The 25,244-nt window shown below is 44.9% G+C and overlaps 2 protein-coding genes across 3 annotated transcripts; one reads left to right on the top strand and one right to left on the bottom strand.

The window, feature by feature from the left end:
- Positions 1-672: 672 nt before the first annotated feature.
- Positions 673-22,490, bottom strand: LOC147350362 (uncharacterized). Its single transcript, XM_086361726.1, has 3 exons — positions 22,361-22,490; positions 22,014-22,222; positions 673-878 (listed from the first exon to the last, which is right to left on the bottom strand). Exons 1-3 carry the CDS (start codon positions 22,376-22,378, stop codon positions 797-799), a joined length of 309 nt encoding a protein of 102 aa, XP_086217852.1. The 5' UTR covers positions 22,379-22,490; the 3' UTR covers positions 673-796.
- Positions 22,020-25,078, top strand: CCNO (cyclin O). Of its 2 annotated transcripts, none has more exons than XM_086361714.1 (3): positions 22,020-22,570; positions 23,906-24,091; positions 24,565-25,078. In XM_086361714.1, exons 1-3 carry the CDS (start codon positions 22,424-22,426, stop codon positions 25,048-25,050), a joined length of 819 nt encoding a protein of 272 aa, XP_086217840.1. In that variant the 5' UTR covers positions 22,020-22,423; the 3' UTR covers positions 25,051-25,078. The 2 variants fall into 2 exon arrangements, with proteins under 2 accessions (XP_086217840.1, XP_086217839.1); XM_086361713.1 differs by lacking the exon at positions 22,020-22,570 and adding an exon at positions 22,648-23,268.
- The last annotated feature ends 166 nt before the right edge of the window (positions 25,079-25,244 follow it).

Below are 25,244 nucleotides of genomic sequence, written 5' to 3'. Positions count from 1 at the left end.
TGGTGTCATCTGCATATCCGAGGTTATTGATATTTCTCCCGGCAATCTTGATTCCAGCTTGTGCTTTTTCCAGCCCAGCGTTTCTCATGATGTACTCTGCATAGAAGTTAAATAAGCAGGGTGACAATATACAGCCTTGACGTATTCCTTTTCCTATTTGGAACCAGTCTGTTGTTCCATGTCCAGTTCTAACTGTTGCTTCCTGACCTGCATATAGGTTTCTCAAGAGGCAGGTCAGGTGGTCTGGTATTCCCATCTCTTTCAGAATTTTCCACAGTTTATTGTGATCCACACAGTGAAAGGCTTTGGCATAGTCAATAAAGCAGAAATAGATGTTTTTCTGGAACTCTCTTGCTTTTTCCATGATCCACCTGATGTTGGCAATTTGATCTCTGATTCCTCTGCCTTTTCTAAAACCAGCTTGAACATCTGGAAGTTCGTAGTGCATTTATTGCTGAAGCCTGGCTTGGAGAATTTTGAGCATTACTTTACTAGCGTGTGAGATGAGTGCAGTTGTGCAGTAGTTTGAGCATTCTTTGGCATTGCCTTTCTTTGGGATTGGAATGGTTTGGAAAACTGACCTTTTCCAGTCTTGTGGCCACTGCTGAGTTTTCCAAATTTGCCTGCATATTGAGTGCAGCACTTTCACAGCATCATCTTTCAGGATTTGAAATAGCTCAACTGGAATTCCATCACCTCCACTAGCTTTGTTAATAGTGATGCTTTCTAAGGCCCACTTGACTTCACATTCCAGGATATCTGGCTGTAGGTGAGTGATCACACCATCATGATTATCTTAGTTGTGAAGCTCTTTTTTGTACAGTTCTTCTAGGAACTTCAGATATATTTTTGTGTAGACCAAATGGCAAAAATTGTATCTGAAGGACAAAAGATTAGAATTGAGTAGGTACTTAGTGACTATAGTTGACTGTCCATACAGTGGTACCAACCCTCCACCCAAAAATTTGTGTGTAACTTTTGACTCCCCCAAAACTTAACTTCTAGCCTACTGTTGGCCAGAAGCCATACAGCTGATTAACATGTGTTTTCTATCAGGGCTTCCCTGGTGGCTTAGCTGGTAAAGAATCTGCCTGCAATGCAGGAGACCTGGGTTTGATCCCTGGGTTGGGAAGATCCCCTGGAGAAGGGACCAGCTACCCACTCCAGTACTCTGTGTATAGTCCATGGGGTCACAAAGAGTCAAACTGGAGAATTGCATGGACTGTATAGTCTATGGGGTCACAAAGAGTCAGACACGACTGAACGCTTTTCACTTTCACTTTTCTATGTTATATCTAACATACATTTTATACATTCATGACATACCTAACTTTTTCTTAATTTTTTAAAAAATATTTCTAGGCTTCATGGCTTATCAGCAGGTTTTTAAAATTGTCACAAATGTCAAAAAATTTTCCAATATATTTATTGAAAAAAATCTCTGTAAGTGAACCCACACAGTTCAGACCTATGTTGGCCAAGGGGCAAGTGCATTTGTTGATGAATGAATAAAAGAAGCTGTAATTTTCACTTTATGTGCAGATGAAAGTAAAAATAGTAGCAATCTCTCATTTTAGGTTTCTGCTTGCAGTGTGAGAAGTGAATTGACAGCAAGGAGTCAAATGTGACTGGTTAGGAATCCCTCTCCAGTGCCATTAATAGAAATGAAAATGTTAAATGGAAGAGCTAGATAGGGTGCTGGAGGCAGTTCAACTTGTGAAATACAAGGACATAGAAATTGTGAAGTTGTGCTGGTGGAACTAACATTAATAGACTACTTTGTGTGTGCATGCTAGTGCCCAAATGTTCTTTGTATACTCACTTATTGAATCTCCACAACAGCCCTATGAGGTAGGTAGTGCATTATCTGCATTTTACAGATGAGGAAACAGGCCTGAGGAAGTGAAATAACTGGTCCAAGATCAGGCTGATAGTAAGAGGCAGAAGCATTATGGCTCTGAAGCCATTTACATTTCTGAAATGTAACCATTCCTTGGAAAATGTGAAAACAGTGGCTCACATCAGGATTAGGATCATAGAGTTAGAGTTTTTCACACAGAGGTGATAGTTAACAATGTGGGAATGAAGAAGATAACCACCAAAGGAGAGAGCAGATAGAAGATAAGTGATGTTAAAATCTTACAGAACATATTTCAAAATCCACTCACTCCTTTCCATCTCCTCAGCCATAACGCAGACCCACATCACCATCATCTTTCACCTACATCACTAGTAATCTACAAATTCGGCCCTCCCCTTCTTACCTCTCTCTAATCCATCTTCCCTGCAACTGTAAGAATGATCTTTTGAAAAAGTTATCTGTTGCTTGGCTGATTCAACCCTTGCTTGGCCTCCCACTGCCCTTAAAGTATGAACTTCAAAACATGCCTACAAAGCTTTAAGTGATCTGGATCTCGCTACCTTCCAACTCCTCTCCTCTCTACCTCTTCTTGCAGTGCTCCAGCCACACCAGGCTCCTTCGGAATCCCAGAAGATGCCAAGTTGCTTTTTAATTATATATACATGTTCTTTGTTCTGGTTCTTTACCACACAGACTATCCTGCTCCTTTGCTATCTTCACATACCACCCTACTGACTTCCTCACTGATGACCCTGCTGAAGTGTAGCTCCCCCTTTTAATCACTCAACACACATACTCTTCTCAGAAGGTACCATCTGCCTTCTGTCTTCTCCCACAGGACCACAGACTGCATTTGACTGCTTTCCCGTGCTACTGTATACTGGCTGTGGCACATACAGGCATTCAATAAATGTCTGCTGAAGATGAATGAGGTATGAGGAGGGGCAGCATCAGGCATTCTTGCCAAAGTCCAGGAAGGAGTTTCTGGGAAGCAAGGGTATTGTCAACAGACGTTATGGATTAAGAAAAGACTTCCAGATTTCATAAGCAGGTCCCGCTTTTGAGAGCAGTGTTTGAATTAAGGCTGGCAAGGAAGGACACTGAGAGGTCCCACAGCCGCCTACACATTCAGTGGTTTGCTAAAGGTACTTGCAGGACTACTGTGATAGAGAAAGATACAATAGGATCAGCCAGGGGAAGACACTTCACAGGGAGTCTGGAGGAATCTACCAAAAGGCTTTCTCCATGTTGTGCAATGTCTCTGCCCAGAGAAGTTTGTTGGAGACTCAAAGTCCAAGGATTTTACTGAGGGCTGGTTACAGGCACAAAGACCAAAATCATAACTATCAAAATTCCAGACTCCCAGAAGGAAAGCAGGCATTCAGTGCCTCAAGCAGAAAAAAAGCGTTATCTGAAATGCAAGCAACTTTTCAAAAACCAAATTCTCAGGCTCCAGCCAAGAGCCAGCCCTGCAAACAGACCCTTCTAAAGACAGTAACCCCAGGACTGCTGTGTTCAAAACTCTTGCCTGCACAGTCACAAAGCTACCAAATCCATTCCCACAAAGGATTTTTAGAGAATGATTACAAACTAAAAGGTAGGGCACCAAATGAAAAATAATCCTTACAGATGTGATGAAGAAACAGAAAGCATAAGAGGTTGAAGAATGAGATACTTTAGGATAAAAGAAGACCTTCACTGATTTGCAGATAAATAACTAGCTGAGGTTGAGGATAATACTACCATTGGAAGGAGCCCAAGAAAGAACTAAAGAAGAATATAGAGAACAACTTGAAAAAGCTTTTTGGCTTAACCTACCCAGAAATGCTTAGGGACTTGAGGAGATAAGCAACTTAAGTTAATAAAAGGTGTTTTTGCATTCAAGTGACCTTGGTGTTGGGCTTCCCAGGTGGCTCAGTGGTAAAGAATCTGCCTACCAATGCAAAAGACGCAAGAGATGCTAGTTCGATCTCTAGGTCAGGAAGGTCTGCTGGAGGAGGAAACGGCAACCCACTCCAGTATTCTTGGCCTGGAAAATTCCATGGACAGAGGAGCCTGGTGGGCTACAGTCCAGTCAGTTCAGTTGCTAAGTCATGTCCAGCTCTTTGCGACTCCATGGACTGCAGCATGCCAGGCTTCTCTGTCCATCACCAACTGCCAGAGCTTGCTCAAACTCGTCCATTGAGTCGGTGATGTCATCCAACCATCTCATCCTGTCGTCCCCTTCTCCTCCTGCCTTCAATCCTTTCCAGCATCAGGGTCTTTCCAATGAGTCAGTTCTTTGCATCAGGTGGCCAAAGTATTAGAGCTTCAGCTTCAGCATCAGTCCTTCCAATGCATATTCAGGACTGATTTCCTTTAGGATTGACTGGTTTGATCTTGCAGTCCAAGGAACTCTCAAGAGTCTTCTCCAACACCACCGTTCAAAAGCAACAATTCTTTGGTATTCAACCTTCTTTATGGTCCAACTCTGACATCCATACATGACTACTGTAAAAACCATAGCTTTGACTAGACGAACCTTGTTGGTGAAGTAATGTCTCTCCTTTTTAATATGCTGTCTAGGTCTGTCATAGATTTTCTTCCAAGGAGCAAGCGTCTTAATTTCATGGCTGTTCATAGGACCTCAAAGAGACACAACTGAGCATGCATATATACACACGACCTTGGGATCTTAGAGTGAAACAGACTCTAATCTATTTTGTCTTCTTTATGGCTTTCTTAGTAACATTTTTGTTATCTTGTTTTATTGTAAAAATATAGTATATAATACATATAACATACAAAATATGTTAATCGATTGTTGACATCATCAATAAGGCTTCCAATCAACAGTGGGCTATTAGTAAAGTTATCTATGATTTTCAGTAGCGTGGCAGGAAGGGGAAGGGTTGGTGCCCCAACCCTACAATGCTGAAGGGTCAACTGCACACTGCAAAATGATCACCACAATAAGTCTTGTTAATATTTATCACTATGGCTATAAAAATTTTTTTCCTTTTTTTTCTTTTTTTATTCCTTTTTGTTCTTTCTTATGATGAGAACTTTTAAGATCCACAGGACTTTGTGGAAAACAATTATATCGCAGAGGTTCTCCCACAGGAGTGAAAGTCTGGGGCCACACACATCAGGTTCCCCAGTCTGGGGGTCTGACACTGGGAAGAAGAGCCCCCAGAGCATCTGGCTTTGAAGGCCAGCAGGACTTGATCACAAGAACTCCACAGGACTGGGGAAAACAGAGACTCCACTCTTAGAGGATGCACACAAGCTCCTATCAACACCAGGACCTGGGGGGAAAAAAACAGTGCATAGCAGCCGGGACCAGACCTACCTGCTGATCTTGGAGGGTCTCTTGGGGAAGCAGGAGGCAGCTGTGACTCACTGTTTGGGCAAGGACACTGGTGGCAGAGGTACGAGGGAGTATTCCTTGGTGTGAACTGTCCTAGACGCAGTCATCTGAGGCCAAGACTGGCCCCACCCCACAGCCTGTAGGCTCCCGTGCTGGAATGCCTCAGGCCAAACAATCAACATGGCAGGAACACAGAAATGAAGATGAAGCAAGGGAGTACCAGAAAAACACATACTTCTGCTTCATCGACTACTCTAAAGCTTTGACTGTGTGGGTCACAACAAACTGTGGAAAATTCTTCAAGAGATGGGAATACCAGATCACGTTACCTGCCTCCTGAGAAACCTATATGCAGGTCAAGAATCAACAGTTAGAACCAGACATGGAACAAAAGATGGCTTCCAAATTGAGAAAGGGGTATGTCAAGGCTATATGCTGTCACCCTGCTTATTTAACTTATATGCAGAGTACATCATGTGAAATGCCAGACTGGATGAAGCACAAGCTGCAATCAAGACTGCCAGGAGAAATATCAATAACCTCAGATATGCAGATAACACCACCCAAATGTCAGAAAGCAAAGAGGAACTAAAGAGCCTCTTGATGAAGGTAAAAGAGGAAAGTGAAAAAGCTAGCTTAAAACTCAACATTCAGGAAACTAAGATCATGGCATCTGGACCCATCACTTCATGGCAAATAGATGGGGAAAAAATGGAAACAGTGACAGACTTTACTTTCTTGGGCTCCAAAATCAACTGTAGACAGAGATTGCAGCCCTGAAATTAAAAGACACTTGCTCCTTGGAAGAAAAGCTATGACAAACCTAGACAGCATATTAAAAAGCAGAGACATCACTTTGCCAACAAAGGTTTTTCCTTTTTGCCAATATGGTTTTTCCAGTAGTCATGTAAGCATGTGAGAGCGGGACCAAAAAGAAGGCTGAGCACTGAAGAATTGATGCTTTGGAACTGTGGTGTTGGAGAAAACTCTTGAGAGTCCCTTGGACTACAAGGAGATCAAGCCAGTCAATTCTAAAGGAATTCAACTCTGGATATCCAATGGAAGGACTGATGCTGAAGTTGAAGCTCCAATACTTTGGCCATCAGATGTGAAGAGCGGACTCATTGGAAACAACCCTGATGCTGGGAAAGACTGAGGGCCAGAAAAGAAGGGGGCAACAGGAGATGAGATAGCTGGATGGCATCAGTGCCTCAAAGGACGAGTTTGAGCAAACTCCAGGAGATATGAAGGACCCCAAAGCCTGGCATGCTGCAGTTCATGGAGTCAAAAAGAGTCCTACACGACTTAGCAACTAAACAACAACAACATACAAAAGGCAGATTCCAATGAAGAGAGCCCGGTCAACTCAGCCCATGCCACTCAGGCACTAAAGAGACCAATCCAAGCGTCAAGTAAGAATCAGAGATAAAGAGAACAACTTCACCAAAGTACCACCCTTAAGAACTAGCTGGTGAAAGTGAAAGTGTTAGTTGTTCAGTTGTGTCCAACTATTTGCAATCCCATGGACTGTAGCCCACCTGGCTCCTCCATCCATGGAATTCTCCAGGCAAGAATACTGGAGTGGGTAGCCATTCCCTTCTCCAGGGGATCTTCCCAACCCAGAAACTGAACCCAGGTCTCCTACATTGCAGGCAGATTCGTTACTGTCACAGTGATATTAATTTAGACAAACCACACACAAGGCCAAGGAAAATAGGTCCACCAATAAGGGCAGGGCTTCTGGGGTGACAGTCGTAAAGAACTATTGAAAGGAGTAAGGAAAGAGATTTTAAAGTTAGGTTTGGGTAGCCCTGATATTCAGGTTGTGAATTTCTGAGGCCATATAGAAAGAGAATTGCTATATAACAGTATTCATGGGTATGGTAGCTAACAAGTAAAATTCAGTCTAGCATAGAGACCTCACATACCTGGAAAACACTAAGATATAATCTAGGAGTAAATTGGAATTTTACTAGAGTAAACAATGGTACCAAATTAAAATTCTATCCAGTCAAGAGTCCCCAAAACCAGGTCAAGACAAAGTCACACAAATAGTCAGTAGTAGAGCTTTAGACTAGAATCTGTAGAAGGAATCAGTGCTGTGTAAATGCATCTGTTCCTAGTTTTGCAACATCAATTCTCTGTATATATTTTCCCCTCAGTTTTCTAGTTGATATGTTTGTAAAAGATTCTATTCTAGCCTCTAGATAACAGAAGAGAAAAGGGTCAGGTGAGTGTGGCAACTGTGGGTCCAATGCGGGTATCTGGACCCTCTGAAGTAAAAGCCAGACAGAATCAGGATTGTCTGTCCATGTCCATCCACTGGGTTTTCCTATGTGGACAAAAAGAAAATGTTGTCTGCTATTTCAGAAAACAAGGAGTGTTGCGCCATCAAGACATCAGCTGCTGCAGCCTCACCCCAACTGCCTTACTGCCCTCCTCAGTGTACCCTGAAGGGAGTTTAGAATGGAGAAAAACAGGATACTGGCCCTAGATGGTTACGATGGCTATCAAAGGAACAATTTCAATGAGCTCAAACTCTTGCATCTTCCCATACATAGAAACAGAGAGGGAAATGAAAACCCACTCCAGTATTCTTGCCCGGAGAATCCCATGGACAGAGGAGCCTGGCAGGCTACAGTCCGTGGGGTTGCAAGAGTCAAACACAACTTAGCAACTGAAGAGAGAGAGAGGTACACAGAAAAGCACTAAAATTATTAATTTGAGATATGTGTTCTTTTGTAATTAGCAGTCATCTTTTTATATATTAGACTACATGTTTTTCTGTGAAGCAAAAACTCCTGGCTCTTTCCATACGTCTTTAAAACAATTCCTCAGAGCTATCTGAGAGGCTGTTTCTGGGCTATATTCCTCAGTAACATCCCTGAATAAAACATAATTCTCAACTTCTGGGTTGTGCCTTTCTTTCAATTGACACCTTTTAGTAGGCCAATTTAATATATTCAAAAGCTGTATGGATTTTGGCATACAGTCATTATGAGATAAAGTATTCCAAAACAAATGATCAATATCCTACTAAAAGGTCACAGGGGCTCCTTAATTTCTATGTATAAGAATTTAGAGGCTGGTGGAGACCCACATATTTCACATTTAATTGTAAAATAGAATTATTAATTTACCTCAAACCACAGTCTGTTGAGAGGTATTAAGCAAGTCCAATTTTGCTTGGTTACACAAGTCCTTTCTCTTTCTCAGCTAGTTAACATTATATCCCTTCATCCTAAGTCCCTGTGGACAAAGGCATAAGGGGAGTGGTAATACTGTTGGGCAGAGCCCCGGCATCCCTGGAGGGGAAGAGGGTTGAGAGGGATTGGGGAGGGAGATGAAATATAGCACAAAAGGGGGAACATCAAGCAGCATAACTTAAGATGAGTTGATCTGGCATGTGTGCTCAGTCGCTTAGTCGTGTCTGACTCTTCGTGACCTCATTGACTATAGCCCACCAGGCTCCTCTATTCATGGGATTTTCCAGGCAAGAATACTGGAGTGGGTTGCCATTCCCTTTTCTAGGGGATATTCCCAACCCAGGGATCGGATTGATCCTGGTCTGCAGTACAGGATGACTTTTTACTGTCTGAGCCACCAGGGAAGCCCCTTGAGTTGGTTTGGGGAGTGGGGTTGGCAGGGGTGGGGGGGGTGGGGGGTGGAAATTTGCATATGAAAGAAGAAAATAAAAGGGTGTGAATGAAGAGAAATAATAGTAGAGGAAAATGGGAGGGTGCAGGGCAACACTCTATACACAGAAGAGATGGGACACTTGGGGATATAGAAAGTAGCTTTGCCCTTCTGTTTACGGTTTTGAACTGTAAGTTTGTGCTAAGGTAGAGAGAAATTTTCTTTTGCATCTCTAACATGAGTATCTTATCTAAATAAATGCCAACACACTAAATGTCCAAAACCTAAGGTTAGTTGGCTTCAGGAAATCACTTTGGAGTGAGAGCTGTATGTCATTGTACACGCAACATCCTGGAATGCTTAACTAAGTGAAGAATGCTATATCCATTTGAAGGGAAACTCTAAGGCCATTAAAAATCATGATCTTGATGAATATTTCATGATTTGGAGGAAAATGCCATGACACCATGTTATGTGATGGGACACAGACAATATATGTGGGCTGCACTGCTTCCTTTTTCCGAGCTTACAAAGAGCTTATAGACCAGCCTCCTTTGGGTTAGGTTGGGATCATATGATTAGATTTCTCAGCAGTGGAAATTTGAGCCAAAATGATGCATCACATTCTAGTCCTAGGCAGTAAAAAACCACTGCAAATTTCTTAAGCTCACTCTCCTAAACACATGGCTGGAAGCACAGAGCTCCAGAGATGGTGTCTGGCAAAGCAGAAGCAGCTCTGATCAATCTATCTGTACTATAGGGTTGGAGGAAAGCTGACCAGAACAGCTGCCTGATCTGTAAGGACTATGCTAAAAGCAAGAAGCTAAGCTTTTTTCTGTTAAGTCATTAAGAGCAGATTTAGTTGTTAGGACAATGAATACATTAGGATACCAAGCTCTCTCTCTCTCTCTCTCTATCAGATCAGATCAGTCGCTCAGTTGTGTCCGACTCTGCGACCCCATGAGTCGCAGCACGCCAGGCCTCCCTGTCCATCACCAACTCCCGGAGTTTACTGAGACTCACGTCCATCGAGTCAGTGATGCCATCCAGCCATCTCATCCTCTGTTGTCCCCTTCTCCTCCTGACCCCAATCCCTCCCAGCATCAGAGTCTTTTCCAATGAGTCAACTCTTCGCATGAGGTGGCCAAAGTACTGGAGTTTCAGCTTCAGCATCATTCCTTCCAAAGAAATCTCAGGGCTGATCTCCTTCAGAATGGATTGGTTGGATCTCCTTGCAGTCCAAGGGACTCTCAAGAGTCTTCTCCAACACCACAGTGCAAAAGCATCAATTCTTCGGCACTCAGCCTTCTTAACACTCCAACTCTCACATCCATACATGACCACAGGAAAAACTATACCCTTGACTAGACGAACCTTTGTTGGCAAAGTAATGTCTCTGCTTTTCAATATGCTATCTAGGTTGGTCATAACTTTCCTTCCAAGGAGTAAGCGTCTTTTAATTTCATGGCTGCAGTCACCATCTGCAGTGATTTTGGAGCCCAGAAAAATAAAGTCTGACACTGTTTCCACTGTTTCCCCATCTATTTCCCATGAAGTGGTGGGACCGGATGCCATGATCTTCATTTTCTGAATGTTGAGCTTTAAGCCAACTTTTTCACTCTCCACTTTCACTTTCATCAAGAGGCTTTTGAGTTCCTCTTCACTTTCTGCCATAAGGGTGGTGTCATCTGCATATCTGAGGTTATTGATATTTCTCCCAGCAATCTTGATTCCAGCTTGTGTTTCTTCCAGTCCAGCGTTTCTCATGATGTACTCTGCATATAAGTTAAGTAAACAGGGTGACAATATACAGCCTTGATGAACTCCTTTTCCTATATGGAACCAGTCTGTTGTTCCATGTCCAGTTCTAACTGTTGCTTCCTGACCTGCATACAGATTTCTCAAGAGGCAGATCAGGTGGCTGGTATTCCCATCTCTTTCAGAATTTTCCACAGTTTATTGTGATCCACACAGTGAAAGGCTTTGGCATAGTCAATAAAGCAGAAGTAGATGTTTTTCTGGAACTCTCTTGCTTTTTCCATGATCCAGCGGATGTTGGCAATTTGATCTCTGGTTCCTCTGCCTTTTCTAAAACCAGCTTGAACATCTGGAAGTTCACGGTTCACATATTGCTGAAGCCTGGCTTGGAGAATTTTGAGCATTACTTTACTAGCATGTGAGATGAGTGCAATTGTGCAGCTCAAACAATGCCAAAGTTTGAGCATTCTTTGGTATTGCCTTTCTTTGGGATTGGAATGAAAACTGACCTTTTCCAGTCCTGTGGCCACTGCTGAGTTTTCCAAATTTGCTGGCATATTGAGTACAGCACTTTCACAGCATCATCTTTAAGGATTTGGAATAGCTCACCTGGAATTCCATCACCTCCACTAGCTTTGTTCGTAGTGATGCTTCCTAAGGCCCACTTGACTTCACATTCCAGGATGTCTGGCTCTAGGTGAGTGATCACACCATCGTGATTATCTGGGTCGTGAAGATCTTTTTTGTACAGTTCTTCGGTGTATTCTTGCCATCTCTTCTTAATATCTTCTGCTTCTGTTAGGTCCATACCATTTCTGTCCTTTATCAAGCTCATCTTTGCATGAAATATTCCTTTGGTATCTCTGATTTTCTTGAAGAGATCCCTAGTCTTTCCCATTCTGTTGTTTTCCTCTATTTCTTTGCATTGATCACTGAGGAAGGCTTTCTTATCTCTTCTTGCTATTCTTTGGAACTCTGCATTCAGATGCTTATATCTTTCCTTTGCTCCTTTGCTTTTTGCTTCTCTTCTTTTCACAGCTATTTGTAAGGCCTCCCGAGATGGCAATTTTGCTTTTTTGCATTTCTTTGGTCTTGATCCCTGTCTCCTGTACAATGTCACGAACCTCATTCCATAGTTCATCAGGCACTCTATCTATCAGATCTAGGCCCTTAAATCTATTTCTCACTTCCACTGTATAATCATAAGGGATTTGATTTAGGTCATACCTGAATGGTCTAGTGGTTTTCCCTACTTTCTTCAATTTAAGTCTGAATTTGGCAATAAGGAGTTCATGGTCTGAGCCACAGTCAGCTCCGGCTGGGAGGAGCTACCCCACGCCCCTAAGCCCGAGACCAAGGGTGGTGGCTGGGAGGACCAACCCCACGTCCAAGGAGCCATGGCTGCGCCAGCGCAGGAAGGCCTAGAAGAGCTATCCCACATTGAAAGTCAGGAAGGGCCACGGTGAGGAGATACCCCTCATCCAAGGTAAGGAGCAATAGCTGCGCTTTGCTGGAGCAGCCGTGAAGAGATACCCCATGCCCAAAGTAAGAGAAACCCAAGTAAGACGGTAGGTGTTGCAAGGGGGCATCAGAGGGCAAACACGCTGAAACCATACTCACAGAAAACTAGTCAATCTAATCACACTAGGACCACAGCCTTGTCTAACTCAATGAAACTAAGCCATGCCCGTGGGGCAACCCAAGACGGGCGGGTCATGGTGGAGAGATTTGACAGAATGTGGTCCACTGGAGAAGGGAACAGCAAACCACTTCAGTAGTCTTGCCTTGAGAACCCCATGAACAGTATGAAAAGGCAAAATGATAGGATACTGAAAGAGGAACTCCCCAGGTCAGTAGGTGCCCAATATGCTACTGGAGATCAGTGGAGAAATAACTCCAGAAAGAATGAAGGGATGGAGCCAAAGCAAAAACAATACCCAGCTGTGGATGTGACTGGTGATAGAAGCAAGGTCCGATGCTGTAAACAGCAATATTGCATAGGAACCTGGAATGTCAGGTCCATGAAGCAAGGCAAATTGGAAGTGGTCAAACAAGAGATGGCAAGAATGAATGTCTACAGTCTAGGAATCAGCGAACTGAAATGGACTGGAATGGGTGAATTTAACTCAGATGACCATTATGTCTACTACTGCGGGCAGGAATCCCTCAGAAGAAATGGAGTGGCCATCATGGTCAACAAAAGAGTCCGAAATGCAGTACTTGGATGCAATCTCAAAAACGACAGAATGATCTCTGTTCGTTTCCAAGGCAAACCATTCAATATCACAGTAATCCAAGTCTATGCCCCAACCAGTAACGCTGAAGAAGCTGAAGTTGAACGGTTCTATGAAGACCTACAAGACCTTTTAGAACTAACACCCAAAAAAGATGTCCTTTTCATTATAGGGGACTGGAATGCAAAAGTAGGAAGTCAAGAAACACCTGGAGTAACAGGCAAATTTGGCCTTGGAATATGCAATGCAGCAGGGCAAAGACTAATAGAGTTTTGCCAAGAAAATGCACTGGTCTTAACAAACAGCCTCTTCCAACAACATTAGAGAAGACTCTATACATAGACATCACCAGATGGTCAACATTGAAATCTCTCTCTCTCTCTCTCTCTCTCTCTATATATATATATATATATATATGAAAAGCAGAGACATTATTTTGTCAACAAAGGTCCGTCTAGTCAAGGCTATGGTTTTTCCTGTGGTCATGTATGGATGTGAGAGTTGGACTATAAACAAAACTGAGCGCCGAAGAACTGATACTTTTGAACTGTGGTGTTGGAGAAGACTCTTGAGAGTCCTCTGGACTGCAAGGAGATCCAACCAGTCCACTCTAAAGGAGATCAGTCCTCGGTGTTCATTGGAAGGACTCATGTTGAAGCTGAAACTCCATTCCTTTGGCCACCTGATGCGAAGAGCTGAGTCATTTGAAAAGACTCTGATGCTGGGAAAGATTGAGGGCAGGAGGAGAAGGGGACAACAGAGGATGAGATGGCTGGATGGCATCACCGACTCAATGGACATGGGTTTGGGTGGACTCCCGGAGTTGATGATGGACAGGGAGGCCCCTTGTGCTGTGGTTCATGGGGTCACAAAGAGTTGGATACAACTGAGCGACTGAACTTTACTGACATAGTATATCCTAGTGTGTGTGTATATATATACACACACATATATGTATGAAGAGCTTGATTTTGTTAATAAAAAGTACATATAAAAACATATTATGTATTGTATGTATGTGTTTAGATGTTTACACAAAAGTAACTGAAAGATATATACTGTAATGTCAGTGTTTTCTCTTATAAAATTGTAATCATAAAATTCTCTATTCATTATGAGATTTTTCTAATTGTACTGCAATAAACATGCATTACTTTTCTAATCAGAAGCACATAATAAATGTTATTAATGAGAAAGCATGAGGCCAGGCTCAGGGCATACACTGAATGAACACTGGGAGATGAGCTGAAAAGCATTTCTGATCAGTATCAGCCATATTAGAGGAAAGAGTACATGCTACTGTCTCTCCTCTTCCTGGAAAACCTAGCTACTTAAGAATGGCTGTATATCTCCAAAATAAGTTAGGCAAGTTCTCTAAACATGTTACTTTGGAGAAAAACAGTTTTCACAGTTCTATGTGAAACTTGTATTGAACATATCACCAAAAAGACAACCTCTAACTGGTCTTTGCATTACAGATTTTTTTACACATATACATTCTTTTTAAATATTCTTTTCCATTATGGTTTATCACAGGATCCTGAGTATGATTCCCTGTGCTATACATTAGGACCTTGTTGTTTATCCTCAAGTTACAAGCTGATGTTACTATATAGGACACAACGTCTGCAGACAAAATGTCTGGAACACATTGAGAGCACAATGTCCGGAACAAAAGCCAGATTTTCCACGAATGATTCACACGTGTATACCTCGAAGCTGATACAGAAACAGCAGACATAATCAACATACAGAAATGCAGATTATAATGCCAAATAAAAATGAAAATTTGTCAGTCTCACCAAAAGTAGTAGAAAACATTTTTCCTGAGGGATTTAACTTTTACACCCAGACCTGCCACATGGGGAGAAAATCCATCCATGTGGTCCATTCATTTCAAATCTGCATAGCTGAACTCACTCAGAGACTGGCCGGTGCTCCCAACAGGGCAGCCTAACCTGCTGCACGCTGAGTGCCTTTGTTACCTGCAGGCCCTCGGTGCCTTTTCTCATAAATTCTGAGAAACATGTGATGAGGTGGCCTTCACCAGCTGCTCTGTTTCGATCTGCAGCCTGTGATTTGACATCCAAGTAGGTGCACTGCATGCTGTGCCCTTCAGCCTTCCTCTTTGTTGCTTTTCAACAGGACCAGCTTTGCTTTACTTTTGGGACAGGTGGTTGTTTCCCCAGGGACTGAAGACACTAATTGCTACCCTCTTTGTTTTCTGTGTGGTAGAGAAAGAAGAGATATGATAGATCTGCCCTATCCAACAGAGAAACCTGAGCTTATGTTAACACAGGATGCCCCACTGGAGAGAAGGAAGCTCTCCTTTAGAGCAGCGGCCCAGGGTGCATTCAAAGTCTTCTCTTAGTTCTTCATTTGTTGTTGTTTTTTCGCTCAGTCATGTCCAACTCTTTTGTGACCTCGCTGATTATAACCCACCAGGCTTCTCTGTCCATGGGATTTTCCAGGTAAGAATACTGGAGTGGATTGACATTTTCTTCTCCAGGAGACTTTCCCAACTCGGGGATTGAACCTGTGTCTTCTGCATTGGCAGGTCAATTCTTTATCACTGAGCCACCTAGGAAGCCCTGCTGCTGCTGCTAAGTCACATCAGTCGTGTCTGACTCTGTGCAACCCCATAGACCGCAGCCCACTAGGCTCCTGTCCCTGGGATTCTCCAGGCAACAATACTGGAGTGGGTTGCCATTTTCTTCCCCAATGCATGAAAGTGAAAAGTGAAAGTGAAGTCGCTCAGTCGAGTCCGACTCTTCTCGATCCCATGGACTGTAGCCTACCAGACTCCTCCGTTCATGAGATTTCCCAGGCAAGAGTACTGGAGTGGGGTGCCATTGCCTTCTCCTAGTTCTCCCTTATTGTTGTTCAGTCGCCAAGCTGTGTCTTTGCGACCCCGTGCCCTGCAGCACAGCAGGCTTCCCTATCCTTTCCTATCTCCCAGAGTTTGCTCTAAGTTCTCCCTTAGTGCTTAGTAAATATAGAACAGGGAGTTCCCTGGCAGTCCAGGAGTTGAGATTTTGCCTTCCAATGAGGGGGTGCGGGTTCGACCCCAGTTAGAGAGCTAAGATCCCACAAGCCTTGTGGCCAAAAACAAACAACCACCAAAACACAAAACAGAAACAATAATGTAACAAATTTAATGGAGACTTTAAAAAAAATGGTCCACATCAAAAAAATCTTTAAAACAAATAAGGAAACAAACAATAAATAAATATAGAACAGCATCAGGATGAATGTCCAATCTAGAGTCGCAGACTTGGGTTTAAGGCCTGGTATTCCATTACTAGTTGTGAATCTTTAAGCAAGCTCCTTAACCTCTCTAAAGATTCTCTCATCTGGAAAACGGGGACAGGAACTGTACCTAGCTCATACAGTTCAGGCAATGGTTAAATGCTACAACAAATAGAAGTTCAACCTAACAAAGCATGAGAACTCAGTGCATGTTGGCAATAACAGGGTCTTACAGGACGTGGCTCTATTCCCAGTTTTACTTCACCTGCTCATCCCCTCACCCCAACTCCAGTTACACTGGGCTCTTCGCTATTCCTCCTCACGTGGGACTTGCTCATACCTCAGGCCCTTTTGCACCAGCTATCCTATCTGGCTAGGGTGCTTTCCCCTCCATTCCCCTCTGACCGACCCCCCACTTCTTAGAGGTCTCTGCTCCAAGCCTCCCAATGAGCTTTATGTGACCAACTTGTTTAATCCTGCAACTCTTAATGCCCCCGTCCCTATACCGTTTCTCTCTCCTTGCACCGCCATCCTGTATAAGCTCCACAAAGGCAGGGATGTCTGTCAGTTCTGTTTGCTGATATAATCCAAGATCCAAAACAAAAGCCCCATACATGAAGCAATACAACTTTGCTCCTAGAATACCCAGGCCTTGTCTTATTCTTACCCACTCTTGTCTAATGTCCACATATGACACTATGGCCACCTTTCAGGCCTCTCCTAAGGGCCCCGCTTTGTAACTTTCCATTCATCTGTGTATGAAAAATGCCATTTAAAAAACAGATTTATAGTACTCTTTCAGTTTTTCTCAATGCCCACTTCTGACTCAGGTCCTGCAAGGACAGGCTGCTGCTAGAGACCACCCACCTCAATATTACATCTTCCTTCTCATATGTGGCAAAATGACATACACTTTACAGAAGAAAACTTCTTAAATGTTATCCAAGGTGATGCTTATTTAGAGGGTTATATCTCTAATTCAGCACTTCAAAGATCAGCCTCAGATTTCAAATGCAGTCCAGTGGAACTGTAATAGGAATAGCAGCCTCCTTGCCCCTTGCAACTATAAACATACATCAACATATAGGTCAGCTATATATGAGATAGTATATATATGTAATACATATATGTATCAACACACTGAATGACATGTTTTATTTTCTTCAGCCAACCTGGATGGCAAAATAACCCACATACTTTAGCTAGGAAAATTCATAATTATACCATCAGGTAACTCATATTGAGCACTACATGAGCACATTATATGCTTTACCTCATTCTCACAACAATTTTTTTAATGCTTAAAATTATTTAAGTGGCAAATGTCATGTTATTTATTTTTAATGATAATGATGGAACAAAAGAATGTAGTATTAATACATATTGTTGTTCAGTCGCTAAGTTGTGTACGATTCTGTGGCCTCAAGAACCGTGGAAAACCAGACTTGTGTGTCCTCCACTATCTCCCAGAGTTTACTCAAATTCATGTCCATTGAGTCAGTGATGCTCTAATCGTCTCATCCTCTGCCACCCTCTTCTCCGTTTGCCTTCAGTCTTTCACATCAGGGTCTTTTCAAGTGAGTTGGCTCTTTGCATCAAGTGGCCACAGTATTGAACTTAAGTATTGGGATACTCTTACTACCACTTTTTTTTAAGAGACTTTAACACTTCATTACCAAATGATAAAACAATTAGAAAATAAGCAAGGATATAGAATTCCATAACACCATCAAACACAGAATCTACATTGATAGAACAATAAAACCAATAACAGCAAAATACACATTATTTTCAAATTCCCATAGAATACATACTAAGATAGATCACATTCCGGCCACAAAATAAATCCCAACATTTAAAAGAATTGAAAGCACACTAGAATTGACTACCTCATTTTTTTTTAACAGCTGTGGAAGCTGAGGAATAAAGAGGTTTTGAATAACTTGCCCCTCTTTACAGAGTTTGTGCACTGCATACCAAGGCTTCAAATCCAAGGAGTTGGACTCCAGAATCAAAGCTATTAACCATTACATGCTACCACCTGTGCCGGGCCGATTGCCACAGATGGATGTGAATTGGGAGAAAGAGTACATGCATGCACGAGGAAAGAAGCACTTGAGCATGTGTACTAAACCCTTAATGAACTGGTAACTGGCAAAGCACCAAGAAGGCAGGTAACAGGTGTGGACATTTAGACGTGTTAGTAAAATGTCTGGATTTTTTAAAAGGTGCTGAAAATTCCTGCCCTTTGTTTACTAAATACCAGCAAAACTTGTCTGGTTTCAAGTACCTTAAATACTTCTCAATTTGGGCACTTACATACATGAATAGAAAATAGTCTTAAGCCAATATTTTTAAGGCTTCCCAGGTGGTGCTAGTGGTGAAGAACCTACCTGCCAACTCAGGAGACATGAGAGACACGGGTTCGATCCCTGGGTCGGGAAGATCCCCTGGAAAAGGAAATGGCAACCCTCTCCAGTATTCTTGCCTGGAGAATATTTTTAGTGACATCAAAACTGAGTTTAAGATTCATGTGAGGTGCTAACAAAGTTGTCCATATCTAAGTAGCAACCCACTTGCTTTGTTTGCTGAAACAAGGTATTGCCAGGAAATGCCATCTTCCCCCTTCAGTCTCCCATCCTAGACCTGGGGCAGTGTGAGGTTAGGGGCTTTGATGGAAGCTAAAATGAAAAAAAAAAAAAAAAGATAAGATTGGTTCCATTATATTAATACTCACTTGCAAATTTCATAAACAACACCTGAAAATAAGCAGGGTCAAATCTTGGCTAAACAGTTTTCATCATAGCAGCCTGGGTTTAATTAGGTTTTACGTTTTTAAAGTAATTTAGATTTACCTAATGCCCTTAAGATGTACTGGGCCCAGGTCCCAGAAAGATTAACAAGCAGAAATTAATTTTAGAGACTCTTCATAGGAAAAATAGAACACCCTCAGCTTGAACTACAATTACTGTACCTAAAGGCCTTCAGTTTCGCTTCCTCCAATCCATTTCCCACACATCAGAATAATATTTTTCTAAAACAAAAGGCAGATCATGTCTCTTCCTTGGTCAAGCACCTTCAGTGGCTTCGCTCCAGGTAAAGTCTAAACATTTAACGTAGACTACAAGGAATTGCATGATCTTGCTATTGAAGTTGTAGTTGTTTAGTTGCAAAGTCGTGTCTGGCTCTTTTATAACCCTGTGGACTGTAGCCTGCCAGGATTCCTCTGTCCATGGGATTTCCCAGGCAAGAATACTAGAGTGCCTTGCCATTTCCAGGGGATCTTTCCAACCCAGGGATCAAACCCGTCTCTCCTGCACTGCAGGCGGATTGTTTACCACCAGGGAAGCCCATTGAAGGAGTAGAGCATTGTGATTACGGAGCAAAGAGTTAGGCTGTCTCCATTTGAATCCTAGTTCTGCCATTTACTATCTTCATGATCCTTCCTGTCTATGCTTCAGTTTTTCTTCTCTGTAAAATGAGGATAATAATATACTCTATCTCATAGCGTTGTGAAGAGTAAGTATTATATATACATATATAGATAGATAGATACAGAGAGAGAGCATGCACACAACACAGTACCTGGCACATAAAAAGTTTTATATAAATATTAGCTACTATCTCTTATCTCCCCTATTCTTTTCCCTTCCCCCCAACTCTGTGTTCCAGCCATTCTGCATCTGATAGGCCTGAGAATGTCTCCAGAATCATTCTTCCAGACCTTCCCACATCCTGCTTCTCTATTTGAAATACTTGCGGCCAAATCTCCCTTCTATCTTCTTTCCACCCGCATCCTTCTATCTTTGCCTAACCACCACTTGCTTTGGGAAACCTTTCCAGTCCAGACCAGTTGTTTCTACCATGGGCTTCCACAGCTCCAGGCAGGACTGCCAGAGGTTAGAAGGTCCGGTTAAAATTGAATGTCAGTTAAACAACAAATACTCTTCTAGCATAAGTAAACCCCATGCAATATTTGGATTTTGGATAAAGAACGAACAATTTCTCAGTATAACTATGTACAATGCAATATTTGAGACACACTACACATTTATTCATCTGACATTCGAATTTAACTGGGAGTCCTGTATTTCATCTGTCCACCTCACACACAGGCGAGCCTCTAATGTCACCCTTACTACACTTTAGTAATTTTAAAAGAAGACAAGTGGTTTTGTTACCCCGATGGAGTGTGAAATCTGTGAGGGCAGGGCCTGGGCAACCTTGCTCACTGTTCTGGACCAGGCATGGCAGGTATTCCACAAATACATGCCTGGCAGGCAGGCATGGCCTGAGGAGTACAGCCATCAGGCCAAAGCTCAGGCACCCCCTATTACCAGTTAACTCTAATAACAGGCAAACTCTCTAGGAGGACAAACCATTTCAACAGGTACCATTAATCTCATGTCCTCAGGTGGATACAATGGTGGTACTGCTTTTCAGAGTATTGCCAGTGTGATAGTACTGACTCCCCAAGGACAGTTTTAAGATGACCCTACTATTTTATATTCAAAAAAGGACTGCGTTTTCACACCTTTTTCACTTGACTCTTTTTTGTCAGTTGTTGTTGTGTTTGTTTGTTTGTTTGTTTGTTTATGTGGACCCCTTGTAAAGTCTTTATTGAATTTGTTACAATATTGTTTTGGTTTCAGTTTTCTGGCTGCAGGGCCTTTGGGATCTTAGTTCCCTGACCAGGGATTGAACCCGCACCTGCATTAGGTGAAGTCTTAACCACTGGACCACCAGGAAAGTCTCAAATGTTTTTGTTTTTCTTTCTTTTTTCTTTTTTTGTGACATCACATGACTTGTGTGATTTTAGTTCCCTGACCAGGGATTGAACCCAGGGCCCCAGCAGAACAATAGCAGAGTCCTAACCACTGGACCACCAGGGAATTCCTCACTTGACTTTTAAGGCAAGTATTAATACCCACATCTAACAGATGGGGAAACGGAGGCTCTGAGAAGGTAAGCAACTGGTCCAAGATGACCAATAAAAGGGAGCAACCATTTTGACCCTAGGACCATGTGCTCTTCCCCCGTACCACACGGCCATCTGGGCCAATGTAAAGACTCAGAATCTTCATGTTCTTCCTCTTCTCCTAGACACCCTCTCAGAGAAGAAGTCTGATACCTGACTCCTCTCCAAAGATTTAATTGCTCCTTCTAAAAAAGATTCCCCAACAACAGCCTGAGAGGAGACAAGAGGCCTGGCATCTGCATTTTGAAATGCAAGTCTTAACTAATCTCTCATGTTATAAATGACACTATTTAGGTCTGAAGACTAAAGACCTTGCTAGGAAATAGGAGTAACACTGACCAGAACCTGAAACCTGTCCCTTTTCTTTTACCTGAATCTCTAGAAGACATCACCCCACATATTTCTGGGAACAAGGATTTACACCTTGATTACATATATCTGTTAGCTTTCTTCTGGAATGAAAATGGCAGAATCTGCTCTCAATACAGCACCTAGTAACTCATCTCTTGAAGCATTCTGCAAAATTCATCAGCCAGAGGGTATGCAGGCTTTCTGCCACTGGGAAATGCCTGTAAGGCTGACTAGATGCTATTTGTACCTCTTGTCCCAAAGGATCTGAGCCCCTTAAGAAGATTCACTCAGGCCAGAGAAGCACTGTCCTCTCTACCAGGACAGGAAGCTGCCGTCTAATCCAGTCTTTCTCGCCAGGACGCTCCTAGCCTCCCCAACCTCAGTTCTTCTCTAAGCTTCTGAAGGAAGCTTCCTCAAAGAAAACTTCCATTTTGAAGGAGAAGAAACGGGAAGCACGTTATAACCAAGAAAGATTGGGCCTCCAGGGGCAGAGGGTCAGAAGTTAATGATCTAAAACCTAACAGGCTGTGAGCAATTCAATAAAGCTAGAAATGCAACCCCCAGAGAATACGCAGTTCTTAAACTGCTGCAGCTTACTTGGTTTGGGGAGAAAATACGCAGAAAGTATTCCAGGACCGTGGACGCGCTGCTGGAGGTTCCTCGGGCAGTCTTCTGTTAGGAGCGCGAATACCTGCTGGCTGACTGGCTGAACTGGCCCCTGGAGATACAGCAGCAGCGCCCAGAAACCTTCGGAGGCTCTGCTTCCCGGCCCGGCGAAAGGAGAGATACTGACTACTCGGGCCTGCCTAAAACGAAAATCACAAAAGCAATTGAATTATCATTATTGCTTGTATGAGTCACTGAAGAAAACTTCTGTGCTGACCGAATTCTAGCTGGAGGCTTCGTTTGGAGCTGGGAAGTGTGACCTTTACAAAATTACCGACCTGGATTAGAGACAGCATAGAAGGTGCTCGCACGTGTCGAGACCATCTGGTCAAGTTGAGGAGATGCCCTCGGGGAAATCTTTTTCCGGGGCGCACAGTAGAGCCCCTCAGCTGGATTCTGCGTTCACCTGGCCTCACCGCCGCCCCGCCTCTACTCCTACCCCACGCGGCGCGGGCAAATCCCGCCGGCAGCCGGGTGCAGTTGCTCAGGTAACAAGGGATGCGCTGGGGGCCGGGGGCACAAGGCGAGAGCGCTCGGCCCGCGGTAGCTACCCCTCCCCGGTGCAGACGCAGGAGGCTAAATGTGCCAGCTGCGCGCTCGCGAGCGGGTGTTTAGCCGGGAAAGCGCGGGTTCCGTGGGGCTCTCGGCTCAGCCAGTGAGAGGCCAGGGGTGTGGCCGAGGTAACGCGCAGGCCGAGTACTTACGGGCTGGCGGCGAGTCTGGACTGGTATCTGCACTCCCGGGCGCGCGGGTCCACTTTCTCCGCAGCCCGGGAGTCATAGAACGGCCGTCCGACTTCATTATGGTGACCCCCGGCCCCACCAGTCCCACCAGCCCCATGAGCCCCGCCGCCTGGGCTGCGAGGCAGGACGCCCGGAACCTCCGCGCCCCGGTGAAGAAGAGCCGGCGCCCACGCCTACGAAGGAAGCAGCCGCTGCAGCCGCTTAACATAAGCCCACTCCCGGGAGACTCTGGCGTTTGCGACCTGTTCGAGTCCCCCAGCTCCGGCTCGGATGGCACAGATAGCCCCGCCGCGCGAGACTGCAGCCCCGCGCCGGGTGCCGCCCAGCAGCTGGCGCAGCTCGATCTGCAGACCTTCCGCGACTACGGTCAGAGCTGCTACGCCTTCCGCAAGGCGCGGGAAGGCCGCTTCCACCCGCGGGAGTCGCTAGCGCGGCAGCCACAAGTGAGGTGCTGGCGGAGCCAGCTCTCCGCCACCGCTCCTCCTCCTCTCCCGGGCTCTTTCTTTTCCTGTTCTGTCCGCCCTCCGCGGCGCCCCGGCCCTCGCCAGCCCTGCTTCTCTCCCTCCCTCCGCCCGGGTCGGAGCGAGAAAGAGATTTGAAGGGCCGGGCCATCAGCCTCATTTTACAGATGGAGAAAAGGGGGGCCTGGACGGCCTCAGTGACAGACCCGAGGTCTCCAAACTGGATAGCAGGGACCCGGTAGAATGCAGAGGAGTTACGACAGTTTCTAGGTTCGAGTCCGGACTCCTACCCACCCCGGCAAGTTACTTAACAATCTGAAGCTTGCTTCTTCATTTGCCAAGTGTGGGGACCCTTTGAATTGCTGAGAGGATTACACGAGGTAACGTGTATCCGCACTGGGCACAGCGCCAGGCATGAATCCAGGCGTCCCGGCGCCCAGCCCCGCCTGTGCTCTCCTCAGCGGCGCTGCGCACCTGTTTCCCAGTTTCCAGCACCTCTGGCCTTTTCCTTTGTTTTTCGCCTCCCTCCGGGGACGCTCCGGGTCTTGGTGCCCTGTCCCTTCCACAGTCCCTCTGAGCCCTAGGCTCAGCGGGTCCGCCTCCTTCCTCCCTCTGGCAGGTGACGGCGGAGTCCCGCTGTAAGCTGCTCAGCTGGCTAATCCCCGTGCACCGCCAGTTCGGCCTTTCCTTCGAGTCGCTGTGCCTGACAGTGAACACTCTGGACCGCTTCCTTAGCACCACGCCCGTGGCTGCAGACTGCTTCCAGCTGCTCGGGGTCACTTCTCTGCTCATCGCTTGCAAACAGGTACCTCCTCATGGGGTCTCTGGCTCTCCAGTGCACTAGACTGAACGCTAGGCTCCCTGAACTCATTTTGGCAGAGGTTTGCACATTTACCTACCGCACAGCCTTAACTTCACAACTACCCCCCGCCCCGCCCCGGCCAAACGAACAATCCTTTCACTCAGTACCCAAAGAAAAAAGCCAAGTCTCCACAGCTCTCCGTAGCCTCTCTATTCTAGTCGCGGGGCGGGGGGCGGTGGGGGGGTGGGGGGGTGGGGGTGGAAATCTGCCAAATTTCTCAAACCTGTTTTCTGCGCGACGGTAATTAGAGAAACTGCGCAGAAAATATACCCCAGACAACTACAGTGGAAGTATGGAGAGAGGAAGCCCCCACATATCTCTCTGGAAGGGATGGGGGGAGTCCTGGTTCGCCTGGGCGGGGGAGGGCTTTGGCCCCGGATGCTGCACAACTAGGGCTGAGTGTCTTTGTGTTACAGGTGGAGGTGCACCCGCCTCGCGTGAAGCAGCTTCTGGCCCTGTGCTGCGGTGCCTTCTCCAGGCAGCAGCTCTGCAACCTCGAATGCATCGTGCTGCACAAACTGCATTTCAGCCTGGGCGCTCCCACCATCAGCTTCTTCCTGGAGCATTTCACGCACGCGCGCGTGGAGGCCGGGCAGGCCGAGGTCTCCGAAGCCCTGGAAGCGCAAGCCTTGGCGCGCGGGGTGGCGGAGCTGAGCCTGGCTGACTACGCTTTCACCAGCTACACCCCCTCCCTGCTGGCCATCTGTTGCCTGGCGCTGGCCGACCGTATGCTGCATTTCCCTCGCCCCATGGACTTGCGCCTGGGCGGGCACCCTGAGGCGGCGCTGCAGGACTGCCTGGGCAAGCTGCAGCTTCTGGTGGCCATAAACGGAACCTCCCTGACTCATATGTTGCCCCTCCAGATCCGAGAGAAGTGCTGCCTGTCCTCGAGCTTGAAATAAAGTAGACCCTTGGTCTCCTTTGATCCCCTCTTGGCTGTTGGACCTTTCCCATTGCGCTGAAAGAGTACAGTACTGACCCAAAGAGGGGCTTTCAGGGGTCCCACTTAGTCTCCAGGTCATCCTGCAGGTTGTATAGTGTAAGGTAGTAGCATCTCATTGTTTTGCTAAGAGCACAGGAGAGAAAAGCAAATCTC

The sequence above is a fragment of the Bos grunniens genome, chromosome 20 (assembly GCF_055505025.1).
Source record: "Bos grunniens cultivar Pamir isolate PY7600 chromosome 20, Bosgru_T2T1.0, whole genome shotgun sequence".
NCBI classification, from domain to species: Eukaryota; Metazoa; Chordata; class Mammalia; order Artiodactyla; family Bovidae; genus Bos; species Bos grunniens.
The sequence above is the reverse complement of the archived record's forward strand: the minus strand, read 5'-3'. Positions and strand labels throughout refer to the sequence as shown.